General features: G+C 43.5%; 2 protein-coding genes across 2 annotated transcripts; both read right to left on the bottom strand.

The window, feature by feature from the left end:
- Nucleotides 1–2880: 2880 nt before the first annotated feature.
- LOC123698718 lies at nucleotides 2881–8058 on the bottom strand. The gene has a single exon (XM_045645470.1). It carries the CDS (start codon nucleotides 8056–8058, stop codon nucleotides 2881–2883), a length of 5178 nt encoding a protein of 1725 aa, XP_045501426.1.
- A 6617-nt stretch (nucleotides 8059–14675) lies between these two features.
- Nucleotides 14676–18623, bottom strand: LOC123698716. Its single transcript, XM_045645468.1, has one exon. It carries the CDS (start codon nucleotides 18621–18623, stop codon nucleotides 14676–14678), a length of 3948 nt encoding a protein of 1315 aa, XP_045501424.1.
- Between the last annotated feature and the right edge of the window lie 3615 nt (nucleotides 18624–22238).

Here is a 22238-nt window from a genome sequence, read left to right as displayed (position 1 = left end):
AAAATTGTACACGCAGTAAATTATTTTAATTATCTGATGAGCCAATTATAATTATATCGACTTTAAATCTCAACAAATCGCCTGTAATATTATTCATTAATAGCCCTATCAGCGACCTCTAAAACCAATAAAATTAACGACTCCGATCCGATAACATCCAATCAAAACAGGAAATAATCACAATAACAGCTAATACGACGATTAGAATTCATCGCTTTTCAAAACATCTTTTCTTTGCCCACTTTTTTAAAAAGACAATTCGTAAGCAACTTCCCGCAATAATATTTACATATTTTACGGTCTACAATTTTGTTGGTTCATGCCATTTATCTATTCAAAACAACTTGACATTTATGACCTTAGAGATAAGGTTGGTTTTCGCTTAGTGATTAGTATTTGAGTGTAAAATATGTTTGTCAAGGTGTATGTGGTATCGAATAATCGCAAAACTATGGGGTTGGAGAAGAAATGTGTCAGCTTTATGCCCGTATTATGGGTCTGTATGGGGCTGAATGACGCTTTATATTCATAGCTTTCATATTATTTTTTTGTTCTAAAGAAATTAACGTTTTTTACTGATGTTTTTGTAAAGTAGGTTCACAAACAGTAGCTTCAAATAAAATTTGTAAGCCATTTTTACTCGATAATTTAGACAAGTTCGAGTCAGATTTTGTATCTGTAATTATGTAATTTTATTACTGTCCAATTCATATGTAGGTATATGTACCTACCCTACATTATTTTTCAAAACTGTATGACAATAGAAAGTCTATGCCATTTTCCATGATATCAAAGATATTTTTTAGATATTATATAGGTTATGTATTAATTAGAACATACTACATATATGTATAATGGAGTAAAAATATTTAACGGTATGTTAAACATTCTTCCCACTACCAGGCTTTTTAAATTCGAATAATAATATACCAGCCAATAAAAACGGTTTTACATAAAATAATGCGTCATAAAATCGAGTTTCATGCACAATATATCCCTGTATTCAATGTTGTGTGACGCATTGAATCAAAAATACTTACGTTTTAAAAAAATACCCAATTTATTGCTACGAAATTTGTCCCTAGCCGTGACGGATTTGTGCAATTTTTACCCCAGTACACATAAATAATTGTAAAATGCATTATATAAAGTAATGGTCAATGGTGTTGTGATGTTGTTGGTATAGTTTTGTGTTGGAAAGTGTGAGTTTTATCAGTAGAATAGTTTTCTATAGTGCTCTACATAAATAGTAATGGTATATAGAGTATGTTTATATTGTTTAAAATACCGTACTTTGTAACACGCGGATGGTATAAAAATGATTGCAAGTATGTAGACATGCGCAAAACAGTACGTCAAATAGTAATGCAACATCACACATCTCTTCCACGGAAGTGATATTACTCAGTAACATCACACATTACCCGATCGATTTTTAATGAAATGATGACCGAGTAATGGGTTATATGTGAAGTATTACAGATCATATTGAAAAATAGCAATAATAACTGCAATTATTATACTTATTAGTTATTACATATCGTAAAATTACAATTTAAGTAAATATTTAAAAAATGTAGTTGATTTTCCTTCATACTTGGCCACGTACTTTATGTTGTTTGTTAATAATTGTAATGAACGCAAGCAAATGTAAAACAAAATAGTTTGGAAAATCCAAAAGTGCACGCCTCATAATCTCATCCTTTACAATAAAATTGATTATTTATAAAGAGTACGTGACTATAAATATAAAAAAGAAATAAAATAAAACATTTGGAAAAGTAAAGAAAGCGGTACCGTAATAATTGAGCTATTTTTCTTGTGGCCCCACCTAGATGTGAAACTGTGCAGGTTTAAGGGACTGATTACCAACTTATTTTTTTAAACCTTGGCTTATAGTATAAAGAATCGAGTTTATAATGGTGAATTTTGAGTACACTATAAAAAAAAAAGGGTCGATATTTTTTTTGTTTATTTAATAACAATTAAACCACATCGAATCAGACCCTGAAAAATGAAAGGGTTCTATTCCTGAGCATACTCAAGCGTAAGAGAAAAAAAAAGACTCGATTAGTAAAGTATTTCGGTCGCTATCGTGTTAACAAGAAAATCCTCCGCACATACAGACACACGGACGTCCAAGACAGAACTTTTTTAAACTGTTTTTTAACTAGTTTAAATAACAAAAATGACATCAAAAATGTTGGCGGCAGACCCTCTCAAGTGGACTGTAGTGGCGGGGGGGTTTGTAAATAATACAAACAATTATTTCTTCATACGCAGAGGGCCAGGGTGGCAAGCCGGAGCGGAGTTATTTCCTTAGTTTCTTTGTTGAATCACTAGGGGATCACTGAATTAAACACTCACAAAACTTGTAAAAAACCAAACTTATATTTCATACACCAGTAAAAATACTTATTAAAAATTAAAAACATTTCTAAAGCGAGAGTTAATACGCGAGTGAATACACCTAGCGTCATCTGTTGGTCGAACATTGCAACTTTAACCTATGATTAAGTAAACATTCCGCCCACCGAGGACTTGTCCTCTTAATAAACATAAATACAATAATACTTATAAGTGAACAAAGTATACAAAAAAAGAAGTTACGACCTTTAACACTACTACATAGCAAGCTAACTACACACTCAAAACAAAATAAGCAATGAAAATATTTTTGTATTGCTGCTACAGGCAAAAAAAATTTACATTTATAAATTCGTAACTCTGTTAACAAGTATGCGTTGAACAATACATTCTCTGTGAATAGATATCTATTACTCTATACAAAACAAAAGTAAAAATAATAAAAAATAAAAAAACTTATTAGACCTGCACAGATCTGCCGCCCACCGTGAAAGAACTTGGATACAAAAAAAATCATTTAGGCAATACACAAACTTTACTTAAAGCGCGTTTAAATAGACCGTTCTTACATTTCACAGTTACTACACGAGTGATTTTATCTGGGCCCGGGTGTTTGTCGACAATTTTACCTAATGCCCATTTACAAGGCGGCAGCTGTTCATCTCTTAAAACAACAATATCGCCTATGTTTGGTTCAGGAGTTTTAGTGGTCCATTTTTGACGATGGGCCATCGTTACTAAATATTCTTTGGACCATCTTGTCCAAAATTCATTAACCATTTTTTGTACTGTTTTCCACCTTTCTAGATGAGATATGTTTTGGACAAGATGATTTTCATCGGGAATATTAATGAGCGGTTCTCCAACTAGAAAATGACCTGGTGTCAGGGGTAGGGGATCGTCCGGATTATTATTAAGTAAAGTAATAGGACGTGAGTTTAAGCAAGCTTCGATTTGATGAAGTACAGTAGTAAGTTCTTCGTAAGTTAACGTACTATCACCTATGACCTTACGTAAATGTGTTTTAACGCACCGCACCCCTGCCTCCCACAATCCACCAAAATTTGGCGAATATGGAGGGATGTAATGCCACGTCGTAGATTCGTAAGACAACAAATCCACTAATTCATTGGGATTTTCTTTACGTGCCTCCCGTAACATGCTTTGCAAGAGTTTGTCCGCTCCTACAAAATTGGTAGCATTGTCGCTATATAAATCCTGGCAGTGACCTCGCCTTGATGTAAATCTTCGGAATGCAGCTATAAATCCTTTTGCACTCAAATCAGAAACTGCTTCCAAATGAATAGCTCGGGTCACCATGCACACGAAAATACAAATGTACCCTTTATAGGCTTTGGAACCACGACCTGGAGAGAAACGCATTAATATAGGGCCAGCGTAATCGACTCCGGTAGATCTAAACGGTTTGCTCGGATTTAATCGAACATCGGGGAGTTCACCCATTATTTGCGTTTTCTGAGCTTTAGAATGACGTAAACATGTGATACAACTTCTATAGAACTTTTTGACACGATCTCGTGCTCGTAAAATCCAATATTTTGCTCTAATAATATTTAACATGAGTTGAGGGCCTCCATGGAGAGTACGACTATGAGTATCTGAAATTATTAGTGTAGCCAAATGACTTCTTCCTGGAATAATAATAGGATGTTGTTTGATTCTTCCACCAACTCGCACAATGCCTTTTTCGTCCAAAAAAGGTGTGAGTTTGTGAAGAACGCTTTTCTTTATAACGTAACCTTTTGATGATAGATGTTTTATATCTTCAGCAAATTCATGATGTTGAACTTGTTTGATACACATAAATAAAGCCTCGTTCAATTCATTAGATGTTAAATACTTCGGTAATTTAGCCTTTCCTCTATTAAAAATTCTACGACACCATGCCATGACTCTCAACATTTTAAACAATGACGAAAATCTAACCCACTCAAAATCTTCTTTCTTCTGATGTTGAACACAAAATGATTTAGTATTTCTTTCTTCTTCTGTATCTGGTATAATCGGTTGATCGATATCAATTGTAGAATTACACAACCAGTCAGGACCCTTCCACCAAAGTGAGTAATTCTTTAATTCTGTAGATTTAAGACCACGAGAGGCGCAGTCCGCTGGATTCGATTCCGAAGGTACATGTCCCCACTGATTATAATCTAAAATGGTAAGTATTGTTGATACTCTATTGCTCACAAATGTAGCCCAACGAGATGAAGGACCTTTTAACCATGCAAGGACTACAGTTGAATCCGTCCAAGCGTAAGTATTTTCTTTAACTATACCCATGACTTGAGCGACCTCAGACACGAGTTTAGCTGCAAGTGTCGCACCGCAGAGCTCTAATCGTGGAATCGATATTTCTTTGTCGATGGGTGCAACTTTAGTCTTCGCTGTGATTAAGGTAACATGCACAGATTTGTCAAGTTTATTAACAACTCGTAGATAAATTGCTGCTGCGTATGCAGCTTTAGAAGCATCCGAAAATGCGTGTAGTTCCATATCAGTATCTTTGCTTGTATGAAGCCAGCGCGGAATCACGATATTCTTCAGATCATTCAACTCTTTCCTGAAATTATTCCATTCTATCAATAGGTCTTCTGTTAAATTTGCATCCCAATCTAATCCTGCTTTCCATACCTTCTGTATATATATCTTTGCTTTAACTACTACCGGTGCTATCCAACCTATCGGATCATATAATCGAGCTATATCAGATAATATTTGGCGCTTCGTTACAGGATGTTGACCATCAGGTAAATTAATTGTATATTCGAAATTATCAGTCTCTCTGTTCCAAGATAATCCGAGAACTTTAAATTGATTATCTGATTTGATGCGTACGAAATCATCACTCATTTTATCTTTACCAATTTTACTTAGAAAGTTGGTGTCATTACTACTCCACTTTTGCATTTGAAAACCACCAGACTTCATGAGACTATTTATTTCGTCGTATATGTGTAAAGCTTCATCTAGATTTTCGCATCCGGTCATTAAGTCGTCGATATAAAAATCACGCTGAGTAATTTCTGATGCAGTAGGGAACCTGAGCTGCTCTTGTTTTGCTAATGTTTGTAATGTCTTAACTGCTAAATAAGGAGCACAAGCAGTCCCAAAAGTTAAGGTCAATAATTTATAATGCTTAATTGGTTGATTCGAGTCATTTCTCCACACGATCCTTTGATAGTTGGTGTCTTCGTCTTTAACCAATATCTGTCGATACATCTTAACCAAATCACCTATGATACATACACGATGAGTTCTCCACCTCATGAGCAGATGTCTCAAATCTTGCTGTAGTTTAGGACCTATGTGCAGATCGTCGTTTAAAGATACATCATTGACACCTTTCGATGATGCATTAAATACGACTCTCACCTTAGTAGTGTCCTTTTCCTTCCTTACTACAGCGTGATGAGGTAAATAAACTGCCTTTGGGTTATCGATATCTGTCTCTTCAATTTCTATCATATGATTTAGTTCCAAATATTCACGTAAAACTTTTCGGTAATCTTCGTATAATTCTAAATTTTGTTTAAGTCTTCTTTCTAACGCTTTCAATTTTCTTACTGCTATGTCTTTTGAATTTCCATACATGCATTGAGGATCGTCACTAGTGAATGGTAGCTTAACTACAAATCTTCCGTCTGAATTTCTCGTAGTTGTTGCGTCATATAACTCTTCACACTTTATTTCACTTGGCGATAATTTTCTTTCTATACTGTCTGGTTCTGCTTCCATTTCAAAAAACTTCTTTAAAAGCTCGTCGCTTCTTTCTTGAACATGCATAGTGATACTTCTATTTGTTAATCTTTCTGAACTTTGTGGAAGCTTACCTGATAAAATCCATCCTAACGTAGTTTCTTGTGCTACTAGACCCTGTGAATTTTTAAGCACACCATTAAGTAGGATTTCACTGTAAATATCCGCTCCTAAAAGAACGTCTATTTTACCTGGAATATTATAACTTGGGTCAGCCAATGTAAGATTATGTACATCTGGCCAACTTGGCGTATGCAATCTATGAGATGGAATATGAGTAGTCAACGAACTTAAAACGTGAGCATTTACTTGGATTGTGGTAGACGGGTTGTGATACGATTCAATGAATAATGAAACCAGGTATTTACTCCTAGCTAAACCCTCACCAAGACCTGACACCAAACCATTTATGGGAATGCGTGGAAGTCCAAGTAATTGTACAGTCTTTTCAGAAATGAACGATGCTTGTGAGCCTTGATCAAGCAACGCTCTCACTATATGTTTAACACCATTTCTAGAATACGCTTTGATTATGGCTGTGGCGAGAACCACATCATGACTACTATCTCTAGTGGTATGGGCTGAGACATGAATTTCAGTTGACAACGGAACGGGGTTCACTTTCGAAAAATGGGCTGAAATCTTAGTCTCAGTTGATGAGTTTGATGGGGATGATCTGTCTTGGTTCTGTGAGTGCTGATTATGCGTAAGATTCTCTTGCGCATTATCCCTTTCGCGATGAAGCAGCGAATGATGTCGCCTTCCACATTTTTTGCAACACGTTGAATGGCGGCATTTCTTAACAGTGTGGGTAGATGATAGGCAATTGAAACACAATCTTTTATTTTCTACTGTGCTCTGACGGGCATTCACTGGCTGCTGGAGAAAGCTTTTACAGCTGTATATAAAATGTGGCCCTTCGCACAATGCACAAATGTTGTCGACAGATTCTTTACGTTGAATGGAACTGTGAAAAGATTTATGTTTAACGACGGGAGTAGCCTGCTGAGACTTTGGTGTATGCTTCACAGCTTCAAACTTTTCCAAAGTTCTAAACCTTGTCTCCAAGAATGATAAAAGTTGTGTCCAAGTAGCCAATTCCTCTGGATTCAATTGACTGTCATGATTCTCCCATAATCTGTGAGTTTCCGCATCCAACCGAGTAACAACAAAATAGACAATAAATGTATCCCAATTATCTGTTTTAATTTTCATATTATAAAGTGACGTTAAACAAGATGATGTTGTATCAATTAAACTCTTCAATCCTGTTGAAATCTCATGTGTTATCTTCTTTTGTGAAAAAAGCCTTTTCATAACAGTGTTGACATTATATTTCTTATTGTCATAACGTTTCACTAATTGTTTCCAGGCTTCCAAATAATTTTGATCCGTTGTAGCATAATTATTCAAATAAGTTGCAGCTTCTCCGGTTAAACTGGATTTCAAATAATGAAATTTTTCAACATTGCTCAAAGATGCATTATTCTGAACAATAGAAATGTGCATGTCATGAAACGCTTGCCAATCTTCATACTTTCCACTGAATGTTTGTAGCTGTATGGTGGGAAGTTTCACTTCTTCTTTAGTTACACTAGGAATATTATTATTGCTTTTAGGTACAGTTGCACAGGCATCTTTTAAGACACATTTAAACGTTGTGTAGAATTCCTCAAATTCTTCATATAAATCATCCGAGAAATACTTAGTCTTAGACTTTTCCGCTGCAGATATTGAAGCAATAATCTTCCGATGACCAGCTTTAAATTCTCTCCATAAGTCTTCCAAATTCTCTAAACGAGTCTCAATGTATGATGGTTTAATTCTTTCCTTTGGTGACTTCCGGAAGTTCAGTTCCGCCTTCTTTAATTTCTCAAAAAGGTCATATTGAATTGACATATGTGCTTCCATATTTGTCTAACATGCAATCTTCTGTGTGACAAGCAAAAGTATAAGAAATTACTAAGTTCAAAATAAACTCGACGAAAAAATTCTAAGTCCTTGACAGAAACTCGATGAAAAATTCTAAGTCCTTGACATGAACTCGAAAAATTCTAAGTCCCAAGCACAGCCATCAAAATTTTTCTAAGTGTCCACAAAATTATTGCAAAATTTTCTAAGTGTCGGATCACTGCAAAATTTACTAAGTCCAGAAAATATTCTAAGTGTTTGAAGAAATGTTCGTAAATTTTCTAAGTGTTAAATCACAGCAAATTATTCTAAGTCCACAAATTAACTTTAACGAAAATTCTAAGTGTTTGAGATTTGTTAATTTTTCTAAGTCCTAACTTCACTTCACTTTACTTTTACCAAGTCCAATTCCGGGGTTTCGGCACCAATGTTGAATCACTAGGGGATCACTGAATTAAACACTCACAAAACTTGTAAAAAACCAAACTTATATTTCATACACCAGTAAAAATACTTATTAAAAATTAAAAACATTTCTAAAGCGAGAGTTAATACGCGAGTGAATACACCTAGCGTCATCTGTTGGTCGAACATTGCAACTTTAACCTATGATTAAGAAAACTTGTAGCGCGGGAGCAACTGGAATGCCATGACGCAACCGGTTTTGCGTCGATATTTATACTCTACGTGTTATCCCCTCCACTCCGGCTGGCCACGCCCCTTTCCTCACCCTTTATTTTCATTCTCTTTATTTTTACACAATTTTACATTTTCTACGTTTTCATTACATTCATTATTATATTACTAATTAATTCTACATCCATAACATATCCCGCCAACGCCCCGTTTAGACTGCGCGCACGATTTTCCCGAAATTTACTTTTATACTACCCCGTCCCCCGCTTCAGGTGTATAAATATACTGCGGGGAACGGTTTGTGCGCGCGGATTCGCTGAGCGACGACTAGCACACCCGGGTCTACGAACACAACTGAGGAGTTACAAGAAATTTTGCTTAGCAAAATTGCATCGAGTAACCGCCGTGGAGTAGGAAGCCAACATATTTGATTCCGGAGGGAAGATTTATTCTCGCCTCCTCACTTTTCCCGGCCTCCCACAAGCGGGTCTCACCGGGGAACGTGAGGAGGAGGGGCTGTAGATCCCCCTCCTGGGACCGTGTGGATCGCTCCCTACTCTCTTCGGAGAGTGTATCCAAATCAAAGGCCCTTTTCAGGGCCAAACTACATTCCAGCGGTGCGAAATATAATTTCATATCGCTGTAATGGAGCCTCGCAATCGCGACCCCAGGCTGGCAAGGCCCAGCACCAGCACCAGCCAAGCGCCACCTGGCGGACAACCGGCGAACCCGCGGGTATACCACCAAGAAAGCCGCGGCACCGAAGCGCCACCTAGCGTTCGAGTTACGGATACTGGAATGGAGGTTGACCGTACGGAGAGCCGCAGAGACACTGAAACCGAGGTTGACCGAGCAGAGAGCCGCTCTCAAAAGAGCACCCCAATGGAGGACGATGGAAGTTCGGAGGACGAGGAAGAACAACCTGAGCCCCCCAAGATTCCGCCGCCGAGTTCGGCCAAATCAACCAGGGAGATCCTATCGCCGCGCTCCCGCTTGGAGAGGGACATGGTCCTCACAAGCCGCCTCCTTGAGATGGGGGCTTTCTCCGAGGAGATGCACGCCGCAATGGCAGCATGTTTAAGTGAGCGAAGAAAGCAAATCGAGAGACTGATGGCACAACCGATACCGGAGGAGGAGAAGGCTGCGATCGAGGAGGCGAGGAGCACCCCCCTCCCTCCCATGGACACCCCCTTGCGGCGCCCCCGCTCCGCAAGCGACGAACTAGAAGCAGAAAATGAGAGGCCGAAAAAGCGGCTCAATCCTGTAACGCCATCATACGCGATGGCCGTGGGATCCTCCCCGCCCCCCGCGGGAGACCAGCCGCCTGCAACACAGAGCACCGCCGCCACTGCCACCAAAAAGGAAAAATATCCACCAATTGTCGTGGATGAGCTCCCCGACTGGGCAGCCCACTTCCGAAAACTGAAGCAAATTATAGGAAGAAATCCCAGCGCCCGCCCATACGGGAAGGGCATTCGATTTGTGCCGGAGGACGGCGACGAGTTCAGGGCCGTCCAAAATTATTTGGGGGGGCTCGAAAACATTGCGTGGCACGCATACACGCCGCCACAAGAGAGGAGCTTGAAGGTCGCAATACGCGGCCTCCCCAGCCAGACGACCCCGGAGGAGATAATAGAGGCATTTAATGAACTGGGGCATAAGGCGGAATATGCGCGCCATATAAGGGCAAGGAAGGGCCGGCCCGGCTGCATATTTTTCGCAATCATAAAACGAGAAGCAGACACCACCCCGGCTATATACAGCATTAATGAAATGCTGTGTATGCCGGGGGTCAAAATAGAAGCCTGGCGTGCGAAGAAGGGGCCGGCACAATGTCACCGGTGCCAGAAGTTCCGCCACTCCTCGCACAACTGCCACAGAAAAATCGCGTGCGTAAGATGCGGGGAGGCGCACGCGGCAAGTGAGTGCAGTCGCCCAAAAGATTTACCAGCGACATGCGCGAACTGCGGAGGGCCGCACCCGGCCAACAATGCCTCCTGCCCAGTATTCAAAAGAGAGGCAAGGAACAAGAAGGCCGGTCCCACGGCCGCAACGAGACCGCCGAAGGGGAAACCCAAGGACCCCCCCGCCCCGCCGACCATAGAGCCCGTCCCGCTGGGCGAACAGACGGGTACTTCATTGATGGCTGTGGCCAACATGCCTAAAGCGGCAGCGGCGGCCACACAAAGCAAAAAGAAGAAGACAAAGAAGAAGAAAAAAGAGACGCAGCCGCCCAATGAGGAGCCTCCAACCGCTCAACCGGACAGTCGAGTGGCAACAGCAGCCAAGGACGAGCAAGCGTCCGAAAATATAAGAAGAATTCCACGCCAGGCGCGCCAGGACTCGCCCCGGCAGAAGGAGGAGGTGGCCGTGCTGGTCAAGATCCTAGTCGACGTTCTAAACGCGATCCTGAAGGACGAAAGCCCAGTGACGGCGGTTGTCCAAGGACTGTCGAAGATCTTAGAGCTCCACAATGGATAATATACGGATCCTATACTGGAACGCCAGGGGCCTGCGACAGAAAGCCGCTCTACTCAAGCAGGTCCTACACGAATACAGAATCCACATCGCCCTGATCTCCGAGACCCTCCTATCGGCCAAGGAAAAGCTGAGAGTCCCAGGGTACCACGTGTATAGGGAGGACAAAACCAATCAAGCTGGACATCCGTACCGGGGAATCGCTGTTCTAGTAAAGAGGGCAGTAATCCACAGACCTCTGCCCACCTATACGCAGCTGGAAGCCATGGATGCCCTGGGAATTGAGATTGACATACGGGGCACGCAAACAAGAATTCTTGGCATCTACCGGCCGGGAGGATACACTATCTCCAGAGGCGACATTGAAGCGATTTTCTCTCCTCCGCAGGATATCGCCACTCTGGCCATGGGCGACTGGAACGCCCAAAATCTAGAATGGGGCGGACCAAACACCAACTCCGCTGGTACACGACTCCGTGCCGTGCTAGACCACGTAGGCGGCACCGTTCACAGCCCGGGTGTTCCAACACATTACCCGGACACGCGTACACACATGCCGAGTACTATAGACTTCGCAGTCACCCGGGCCTTTACTGGTAGGCTCACACAAGAGGTCCTGGAGGACAATTTGGGGTCGGATCATCATCCAGTCGTGGTAACCATCACAGCTCCCCCGACAACCATCCCACCACCCCCCAGAAGGGGAAAAACTAACTGGGAGGCCTTCACAGAAAAGACAGCCGGTATCACAGCAGGACCGATAAGAAGTAGAGAGGACATTGACAAGTATGTCCGGGACATTACTTTGAACATACAAGAGGCTCTGAAAAACACCTCATCAGAACCGAGCTTCCGAGACCGACAGCGACAGCCATTGCCAAGACACCTGAAAAGTAGGATACAAGAGAAGCGTAGACTCAGGAAAGAATGGCAAAAAACCAGGTGCCCAACGCTCCGTAGTCGACTAAACCGACTGGACGAAGAAACGAAAGAACTGCTTAGGAAGCAGAGGACAGCTGAATGGGAGGAAAAGATTGACGCAGCAGTAGACAATGATGAGGCCCTGTATGGAATATGCAAGGCACTCACGAGCGAAGCCGTCCCTACCCTGCCGCTGAGGACGGAGAGTGGTCTTATTTACGATCCGACACAAAGGGCGGAGCTGCTGGCTGACCACCTCGCCAGCACCTTTAGACCATTTCCAGCAGTGGACAGAGCGCATGCCAGAGCGGTGGAGGTCACGCTCCAAGAAGTATTCGCCGGACCACGCCTCCAGGAGGAAATCAAGGCGGTGTCCCCAAGGGAGCTTAATAAAGCGATCAGAGACTTGAAGCCAAAGAAAGCGCCGGGGAATGACTCCATACCCAACCTGGCCCTAAGAAGCTTGCACCGAAGAGCGGTTGCGGCGCTCTGCCGCGTATATAATGGGTGCCTTAGGCTGGGCCATGTCCCTCTGATGTGGAAGACTGCCGTTGTTGTTATGCTCCCCAAGCAGGGAAAGGACCAAACAAGGCCTGAGGGGTACAGGCCCATATCTCTTTTGCCCTCCATGTCCAAGGTGCTTGAACGACTAGTGTTACGACGTTTCTCACCACACTTCACACCAAGAGAGGAGCAATTTGGGTTCCGTACAGAACACAGCACAACACTGCAACTGTCCAGAGTCGTCCATTCCCTCGTAGCAGCCAGAAACAAAAAGGAAGCGGCAGTTGCGGTGTTCTTGGACATGGAGAAGGCCTTTGACAAAGTGTGGCACGAGGGCCTCCTATTCAAGCTGAGCAAGCTAAGCTGTCCACACTATGTCCTCGACTTCATACGGAGCTTCCTGGAGGACAGGGCCTTTCAGGTCCGCATAGGTGGCGCCTTCTCCACCACTAGGAGGATTGAAGCTGGGGTCCCACAGGGCAGCTGCCTATCTCCACACCTGTACGCCGTGTACACGGATGACGTCCCGAGCAGGGCGGACTCCCAATTGTCCCTGTTCGCGGATGACACGGCGTACATAGCAACATCTCTAAACAGAGATCATGCAGCTATCAAGATGCAGAGGATTCTGGACAGCCTACCGGAGTGGCTGGACAAATGGAGGCTGAGAGTGAACCCGACCAAGACACAGGCCATATGTATGGGACACGCGCCAAACCCTACGAATCTTGAAGTACTGCAAACCAAGATCCCGTGGGCTAACAAAATCACATATCTGGGGGTGGAGATAGACAGGCGTCTATGCTTCAATCACCAAGCCAGGAAAGCCGCCCGCCAGGCGCAGATCGCAGCCGTGCGACTGAGACCGATCTTCGCATCCAGCCTGCCTACCAGACTGAAGCTGAAACTATATAACACTTACGTGAGACCTAAAATACTGTACGCTGCCCCAGTCTGGTACGGCTACATCTCTGAAGCCTGTAAAAAGAAAATTAAGACGGCTCAGTCGCGCACTCTGCGAGTCATCGTCGACGCCCCCAGATACGTCCGTAACTCCACTATCGAGAGAGACTTGGGAGTGGAACCTCTCGAAAAGATTATCAAAGAGCAGGCAAAGAGGATCTTCGAAAAAACCAATAGATCAAACCACGAACACCTCCGAAACATTGCACCTTGGACAGCTAGCGCGATTGACGCGAAGCCTTACCCGCGCGACTTGGCCCGGGACGAGGGGGACGCGTCGCCACCGCGCTTGGTCGCTGACCCGCACTCGCTGGGCCTCCCGTAAGGGTCTCACCCGGTGGGGCGGATCGCCCAGTTAGCGGAAACGCAGACCCCGAGTCGCCGTGGGCAGGTTGCCTGGGTGGGGGCCGGCGTTGAGCAATGAACAATGAGCAAATAATAACCCCATAGAATGGGGTTACCCCAGGGACCCTCCCGTAGTTGCGGGAGGCGAGAGACACCAGAGTTGGGGGGCTTGGCCCCGGTACTCTTTCCCCCCACATTAGTGGGAGCGAAGACCTCTCGATTGCGATTTGTGCGCGCAGTCGCGGACGTGATGCTGTCGGGAAAAGAAACATTAAATTTACATATCCTAATCATTACATAATCATTAAATATTAACATCTACAATAGTAAATTCAAAGAAAGACAAAACATTATCGTATACTTAAGGCAACACATAAACAAAGACATTTTCAATATTCAATAAACAAACATAAACATTTACTATCATTAAACAAGACATAAATATTTTAAATTCCAAGTAAATAAGTCTTCAGTCATAATCTTTCATGAATTTTCCTATCTAACAATTTAACAAACATCTTTACATATAAATTCGCTATTCTATTCTTAGTTATAAAATAATCCTTCAGGCATAAGCCTTCAGGAGCTTACTCTACGTTAATACTAGACAGATTAAATACTTTACTTTCCAAACATATAAAACTTTACATTTAAGAACTCAAATAAGACATACATTTATTCATACTAAAAATAAGCCTTCAGGCGTAAGCCTTCAGGAGTTTATACGTTATCTTATTCTATACTAATTAAATGAGTTGTGTACTTTACATTTACGTTTCGTCGTGCACATTTCTCCCGCCGTCGCACTCTGCGATTCGAACTGGTAGCACGACGATCTTCTTGGTGGGCCGCCGGAGGATTCTGCCGCCGCTGGTCTCCACGTCGACTACTCGTACCTCGCCGTCCTTGCCGGGATACGTGGCGATGACTCGTCCTCGGGGCCACGTGTTCCTCGGATGATTGGAGTCGCGCACGATGACCAGGTCGCCGATCTTGGGGGCCGCGCCGCTTGCGTGGGGCTCCCGCCGCTGTTGGAGTACGGGCAGGTACTCTCGCACCCAGCGTCGCCAGAAGGTGTCGGCGAGCTGTTGCGCGCGCTTCCAGTGTGTGCGCGCTGTTGTTTGGTCTTCTTCGATGGTGCAGGGTGGCGGCACGTAACAGTTGGAGCCCAGCAGGATCATATTCGGTGTGATGGCGGGCGGCACGTCGGGGGTCACGGCCACATGAGTGAGTGGGCGTGAGTTTACGGTGGCTTCTACTTCGGCGAGGAGTGTGACGAGCGTCTCGTCACTGGGGTGCTGCTCGTGAAGCGTGTGGCGTAGGGCTTCTTTCACGGTGCGTACCATGCGCTCCCATGCGCCGGCCATGAATGGGGCGGCCGGCGGAAGGAAGCGCCAGCTGATGCGGCGGGCTGCTGCTTCTTCTTCAAGTGCGGCCCACGCGTCCGTGAGCTCTCGGTTGGCCGCGCGGAAGCACGTCGCGTTTTCTTTGTTCGACGCCCACCCTCGTAGCTCGAAGCCGGCGTATCGATGTATGCGATCGACGTGCGCCGTTATCTCCTTTGCTTCATCTTCGGTCGCGTAGCTATGTATATAGTCGTCCATATAATGGTTCTCTTGAATCGCGCGTGCGGCTGCCGGACTCTCGTTCGCGTGTTCTTGCGCGTTTCTATTCTTGATGTAGAGCGCGGTGCACGGTGATGAAGAGGCGCCGAAGATGAGCGATGTCATACGATATTCATCGGGCGGCCCGTCGTCGCGTCGGTCGCCACGCCAGAGGAAGCGCAGCGCGTCGCGGTCTTCTTCTATAATTTTTATCTGCATGAACATTTCCTTGATGTCGGCGGACACGGCGATTGGATGTTGACGGAACTTCATGATGACGGCGGGCAGAGATTGCAGTAGGTCGGGCCCGGGCAGCAGCATGTCGTTGAGAGAGCGGCCGTGTGATTTAGCGGCCGCGTCGTGCACCAGACGAATCTTCGCTTTGTCCGGGTTGATCACTGGAAAGTGTGGGAGGTACCACACTCTCCCGCCGGTGGGCGGAGTCTGCGCCTTCTCTGCATAGCCGGACGAGAGTAGATTTTCGATTCTTTCCTCATATTGTCTCTTCAGCTCTCCGTCTTTGTCCAATTTCTTTTCCAATGTCTTCAGTCTTTTCAGTGTGTCGCCGTAGTTGTTCGGTGTATCTGCGGACTCGTCTCTCCATAGGAGTCCGGTTTCATATCGGCCGGACGGCAGGCGTTGACTTTTCTTTTCCAGTATGTTGAGTGCCTGCTGCTCCGGGTCGCTGCGTTGTCGCTTAGGTTCGATGCCGATGGATTCTAATTCGAAGTATTTCTTCATCATATTTTCGAGTGTGTCGGGTGACTTCTCCGCTTCCGAGAGATGAGAACAGAACAAAACTGGGTGCTTGTTCGATGAACGGCAGCCGTGCAGTACCCATCCTAACAGTGTCTTCGATGCGACGGGCTGACTCCTCTTGCCGTGCCGTAGTTTACGTGTTATAATGAGCTCCCAGTTGTCTTGTCCGATCAGCAGCTTCGGTGTTGCATTCTCGTACAGCAGGTCGTCTTGCAGGTCGTGCAGATGGTTGCAGCGGGCGATGTCACTTTCGCGGATGGACTGCGTGAACGCGTGGAGTTGGTGCACGGTGCGGGCGTTGTCTAATACGTAATCTTTTTCTTCATGTCGTCCTCGTACTCGTGCCTTCACTCTCTTGCTGTACTCGTGCTCGTTCTCGTGTCCATTCACACCTTGAATTGTGATGGACTCGCGTGGCCCGTCGAGACCCAGCTGTTCTGCAAGCGCCGTTTCTATGATGGTCACCGTGCTTCCCTCGTCGAGCAGCGCGTACGTGTCGCATTTTCCTTTCGGCCCCGTGATGGTGATGGGGGCGATCTTCAGATACGCGCGGCGGCGCGTAGGTTGCTCCGACGTAGCGCTGTTGATGTTTATCGCCGACACGAGGACTTTTTCGTCGTTCTTCGTTTCGGCTTGCGGTTGAGTCGTTTCTTCATTTTTCTTTTCCGCTGTCTTTGTATGATGGAGCATCTTGTGGTGCTTCATGGTGCACCCGTTGAGGCCGCATGGACGAGCGCGGCATGTTGCTCGTTGATGTTTGCTTCGCAGACAGCGGAAGCACACTCGATGTTTCTTCGCTATTTCCCATCGTGTATTTACGTCGCTGTTCGTAAATTGTCGGCACTCGATAAGCTTGTGTTCTCGCTCGCACACCGGGCATCTTGTTTCTCGCTCGCTCGCGTTGCTTGCTGCGTAGGCGCGCTCCGTCCTTTTCCTTGTTATCCTCTCCGTCTCTGTGTCTAACGGAGCGTAACTGGAGCACTTGTCTGCTTCTTTATTCAGGAACTCTGCGAGCTTTTTCAGTAGCGGTGTCTTGTCTCGTTCGTCGGCGGCGAAGTCGTACCACTTATTCTTCATGATCGGTGTGAGCTTCTCGAGCACCTGCCGCAGCATTTCCGGGCTGTGCAGGTATTCTGGTTTTCCTAGTATTTCGACGGTGGCGACGATATTCGCTATTTTGTTTGCGAATATGCAAACATCCCGGGGGTTGTCCGACACTCGTGGTAGCGATTTAATTTTTTCCATTTCACCCAAAACGAGCGCGTCTGGGCGGCCGAACCTTCTCTGCAGGGCTTCGATGATCTTCTCGGGTCCGGTGTGTGATATGAGTAGGGCGGTGACGGCTTCTAGGGCTGCTCCTTTCAGCGCCTTCCTCAATCGTGCGACGTTTTCCCCGTCGGTGAATCCCTCTTCAGTTTCTTCATACGATGCCTTGAACGATAGCCACTCGTTGCTGGAGCCGGTGAACGTCGGTAGTTCACCGCCGTATCTTATTACTTTCCTTTGGCTTCTTGCGACTTCGTTGAAGGCGGTTACAATTGCCGCAACTTCTGGTGACCGCGTGGGCGGGTCTTTCTTCGGTTCCCGTTGCCCGTCGTCCTGTTCCTGGCGGGCCCCCCATCCTCGGTCTTCCTTGTTGTCGGTGTTCTTCGCTATGTAGCGTGGCGGTGAGAGCTCGCGAGTCGGGTTGGCGGCGGGTGGCAGTGGCTGGCTTGAATGCTGTTTCAACCACGACTCGACCCGTCGTTCCGGTTCGTAGTCCTCTTCTTCCTCTTCCGTTGTTGATTCTTCTTCAGCGCGGATTCTTTCTAACCGCGCCTTTTCTAGTTCTGCTGCGGCCTTCGCTTGTTCCAGCTTTAGTTCGGCTAGGCGTTCCTTCGCCTCCAACTCCGCGAGGAGTCTCTTGCGGGAGGCTACGGAGCGCCGCGACCGCACCTCTGATGCCTGGCGGAGCGTCTTCGAGCGGCGTGCTGGCGACCCGACGGCGACGTTCGATGGCGCCGCGAGAGCGGCGTTTGTATTTAAGTTGACGTTGCTTATTGGCGCCGCGAAAGCGGCGGTCGTCGGCGCGTCGGCGTTGTCGGCTGGCGCCGCGAAAGCGGCGTTTGTGTATCCTACGACGGGTGACGGCGCTGGCTGCAACTTGTCGGCGGGCATGGTGCTCGGCGTAGGTGGCGTCGAGCTGCTCTTTTCTTCTGTCCTCGTCGTTCTCGTCGCGGTCGTGCAGGTCTCCGATGTCTCCGTCGTGCCGCTCGTTTCTTCCGATGTGTTCGTTGATGACGTTCCTGTGGCGGTGGCGGTCGTCTCGGATACCGATGGCGTGGCTCCTCTTCCGCTCCGGCTTCTCGTGTTCATTTTTCTTCTGATCCGGTTCGAAGCTGACCAATGTTGGCGGCAGACCCTCTCAAGTGGACTGTAGTGGCGGGGGGGTTTGTAAATAATACAAACAATTATTTCTTCATACGCAGAGGGCCAGGGTGCCAAGCCGGAGCGGAGTTATTTCCTTAGTTTCTTCTTGTAGCGCGGGAGCAACTGGAATGCCATGACGCAACCGGTTTTGCGTCGATATTTATACTCTACGTGTTATCCCCTCCACTCCGGCTGGCCACGCCCCTTTCCTCACCCTTTATTTTCATTCTCTTTATTTTTACACAATTTTACATTTTCTACGTTTTCATTACATTCATTATTATATTACTAATTAATTCTACATCCATAACATATCCCGCCAACGCCCCGTTTAGACTACGCGCACGATTTTCCCGAAATTTACTTTTATACTACCCCGTCCCCCGCTTCAGGTGTATAAATATACTGCGGGGAACGGTTTGTGCGCGCAGTCGCGGACGTGATGCTGTCGGGAAAAGAAACATTAAATTTACATATCCTAATCATTACATAATCATTAAATATTAACATCTACAATAGTAAATTCAAAGAAAGACAAAACATTATCGTATACTTAAGGCAACACATAAACAAAGACATTTTCAATATTCAATAAACAAACATAAACATTTACTATCATTAAACAAGACATAAATATTTTAAATTCCAAGTAAATAAGTCTTCAGTCATAATCTTTCATGAATTTTCCTATCTAACAATTTAACAAACATCTTTACATATAAATTCGCTATTCTATTCTTAGTTATAAAATAATCCTTCAGGCATAAGCCTTCAGGAGCTTACTCTACGTTAATACTAGACAGATTAAATACTTTACTTTCCAAACATATAAAACTTTACATTTAAGAACTCAAATAAGACATACATTTATTCATACTAAAAATAAGCCTTCAGGCGTAAGCCTTCAGGAGTTTATACGTTATCTTATTCTATACTAATTAAATGAGTTGTGTACTTTACATTTACGTTTCGTCGTGCACAAAAAATATCATGAATGTTAAAATAGTGTTTTTTCTTAATATGTGTGTGTATGTATTATCTTACAAGTGCAATGTATGATACATAAAGACATTTTAAGTTTGAAAAATCAGATGTTTTGCGCGATGTGACAGTAGTACCCACCTCAACGCTTCGCTTATGAGGCGTGCAATAAAAAAAAGTTAAGTTTTATGAGTGATGCGAGTGATGTTTGTAACTGATGCGTAATGCGTGATGTTGCATTACGTGTCAAAGTGATATTACTTTTGTAGTATTAGTGCCCTTACGCACTAGCGGTTAACCGCGGGGGCGGCTAACCGCGCGGTTAGCCGCTTTCCCATTTTAATATGCAACCGCTTTTATGATTAGTGCGTACAATCATAAGCGGTTGCATATTAAAATGGGAAAGCGGCTAACCGCGCGGTTAGCCGCCCCGGCGGTTAACCGCTAGTGCGTAAGGGCACTTACACGCATTACCTACCCATGTCTACAAGTATGGCATCATTACTTCTAGAATTTTCGAATTGCAGAAATTACATTGGCTAGATTAAATGGTCACATAGGCCTAAAATTAAATTGTAAATTGTAATACAAGTAAAATTATTCATATTACATAGGTAGGTACCTACTATAAATCCTGTAGCAGCATTCAGATTGTGTATATTCCTAATTTTTTTTGGTTTTAAAGTGTTTCACGTTTTTTTCAAGCGTTTTAAGTGTACATTTTCACCTTTTGACCCGACTATTTTGGTTGTAACAGCATATCTTTCTGTATTTTCCTTGCATCCCAATATAGTTTAACTATTATTGCAGCTATTAGCCACAGAGTGAGATAAGAATGTCTGCAGACAAAATTCGGTAGTAAGGAACTGAAACTGATCTTTCAGTTTAATGGGTGATATTTTTTCTTCATGGGCCGGGTCAGAGGTTAAAAGCGACCAATGGCGATACGCAGACATTGTGTGTCTCGCTCTGGTAAAGAAGTTAAAGAATTTCGGGAGCGAGATGCAAGATTCTATTCTTGGGTTCGTCTGGAGATGTTTTCGGGTGGTGGTGCGGAAAAGTGTAAGAAAATTGCAATTTTTTTCTGGAACTACATAAAATGATATATTTTTTACATAAAAATAGTTTTGTATTTAATTGAATACATTCTCATCCATAATCTTCCGCTTCTTCATTGCAATGGTAGCAACTATATTTAGGTTCAAATAGTTACTTATAATATTTTTGCTAAAGAACCCAGAATACTACAAGTAATTACGAATTTTTATCAAACCGCTCTTACAGATTCCTAAAATTTAAATCTTTTATACATTTTTCTACTTCAATTTCAATATTTTTTAACAAAGCATTTTCTCCTCAACTGTACTTCAGTATATTCCTGGCGTTGCTCGTGAAATAAATCCGAATCGGGATTGCGGGCGAGCTTGAGATTACCTACACTTTATTTTTATTTACATTTTAAGGAAATGCAAGAACAAATGTCATTATTGAACATAAATTTACGAACGATTGATTTATATGGAAGATTTATGGGATTACGCGTACTTTTTTATGGACGGATGTTCATTGATTTATATATGTTAATGGAAATTGAGACATTAAGTTGATAGCTGTGAAAATTAAGAAATAATAAATCAAAAGATGTGTTAATATGTTTCTGATAAATATGATTTTGATTTAAAATCTTTTTTAAAGGGATGCGCCGCGTGTTTGGACATCAATGCTTTCAGTTGCTTTGAATTGGCAGGAAATTGCTGTAATTTTTTTTTTTGCATATTTTTTATGATAAATACGATATATTTATCATAAAGAACCTAGTTATTTAATGCGATAAGCTTCATTGTGGTCAGCAAAACGTTTTATATTGTTGAAGCAATGGGAGCTAATCTTCAAACAAAGCTTTAGAATGCTTTTCGAGTATTGTAGACAACAGGTAAGTATTTTATATATTCATGAATTAAAAAATTGAAAATTTATAATCATGACACAAAAAATAACACCAAAACAAACAAATCGTTCCAATAATAACCAAACAAACACCCACAAAAAAAAAACAATATCCGATACGAAAAATTAAATAAATCTAAAAGTGGATGGAATAAATTTGACAAAAACTGTTCCCTTGACACACCAAATGAAGCATCATTTGCTTCACACAAAACTATCTAATATTGAACAAATGGAGCACAAAAATAAACATTCAAACATGCAGCGCAATTAAAAAAAGTCGACAGCCATTTCTTTTTCCATAAATAAGTACTCGCGCCGCCGTTTTTTGAGATATATCTTCCTGGCGACTTTTTTATAAGATGCTAGTGGTGTGGGATATCGATACTTTTATTTGGTTATAATTTTTCATGATCCTTTCCCATGACTTCTTAACTTTTACACAATTATAATAGTAAACAAACCCGTAAATAAAAACAATTGATGATACCTCACTTGTTAGTTGTTAGTAACTAAATTACTTAGTATTTTTTTTTATTATAATACAGTTACGCATTAAATTATTTCGTTGGTCAATTTATAGGAGTACGTTTTACAATCTATATCTACCATTTAATTTTATAAAATATTTAC

This window comes from Colias croceus, chromosome 16 (assembly GCF_905220415.1).
Source record: "Colias croceus chromosome 16, ilColCroc2.1".
NCBI lineage: Eukaryota > Metazoa > Arthropoda > Insecta > Lepidoptera > Pieridae > Colias > Colias croceus.
This window is presented reverse-complemented; position numbering and strand designations above follow the sequence as displayed.

Coding starts and splice junctions, on each gene's coding strand:
- LOC123698716 (XM_045645468.1), bottom strand. CDS start 18,623: ATGAACACGAGAAGCCGGAGCGGAAGAGGAGCCACGCCATCGGTATCC.
- LOC123698718 (XM_045645470.1), bottom strand. CDS start 8,058: ATGGAAGCACATATGTCAATTCAATATGACCTTTTTGAGAAATTAAAG.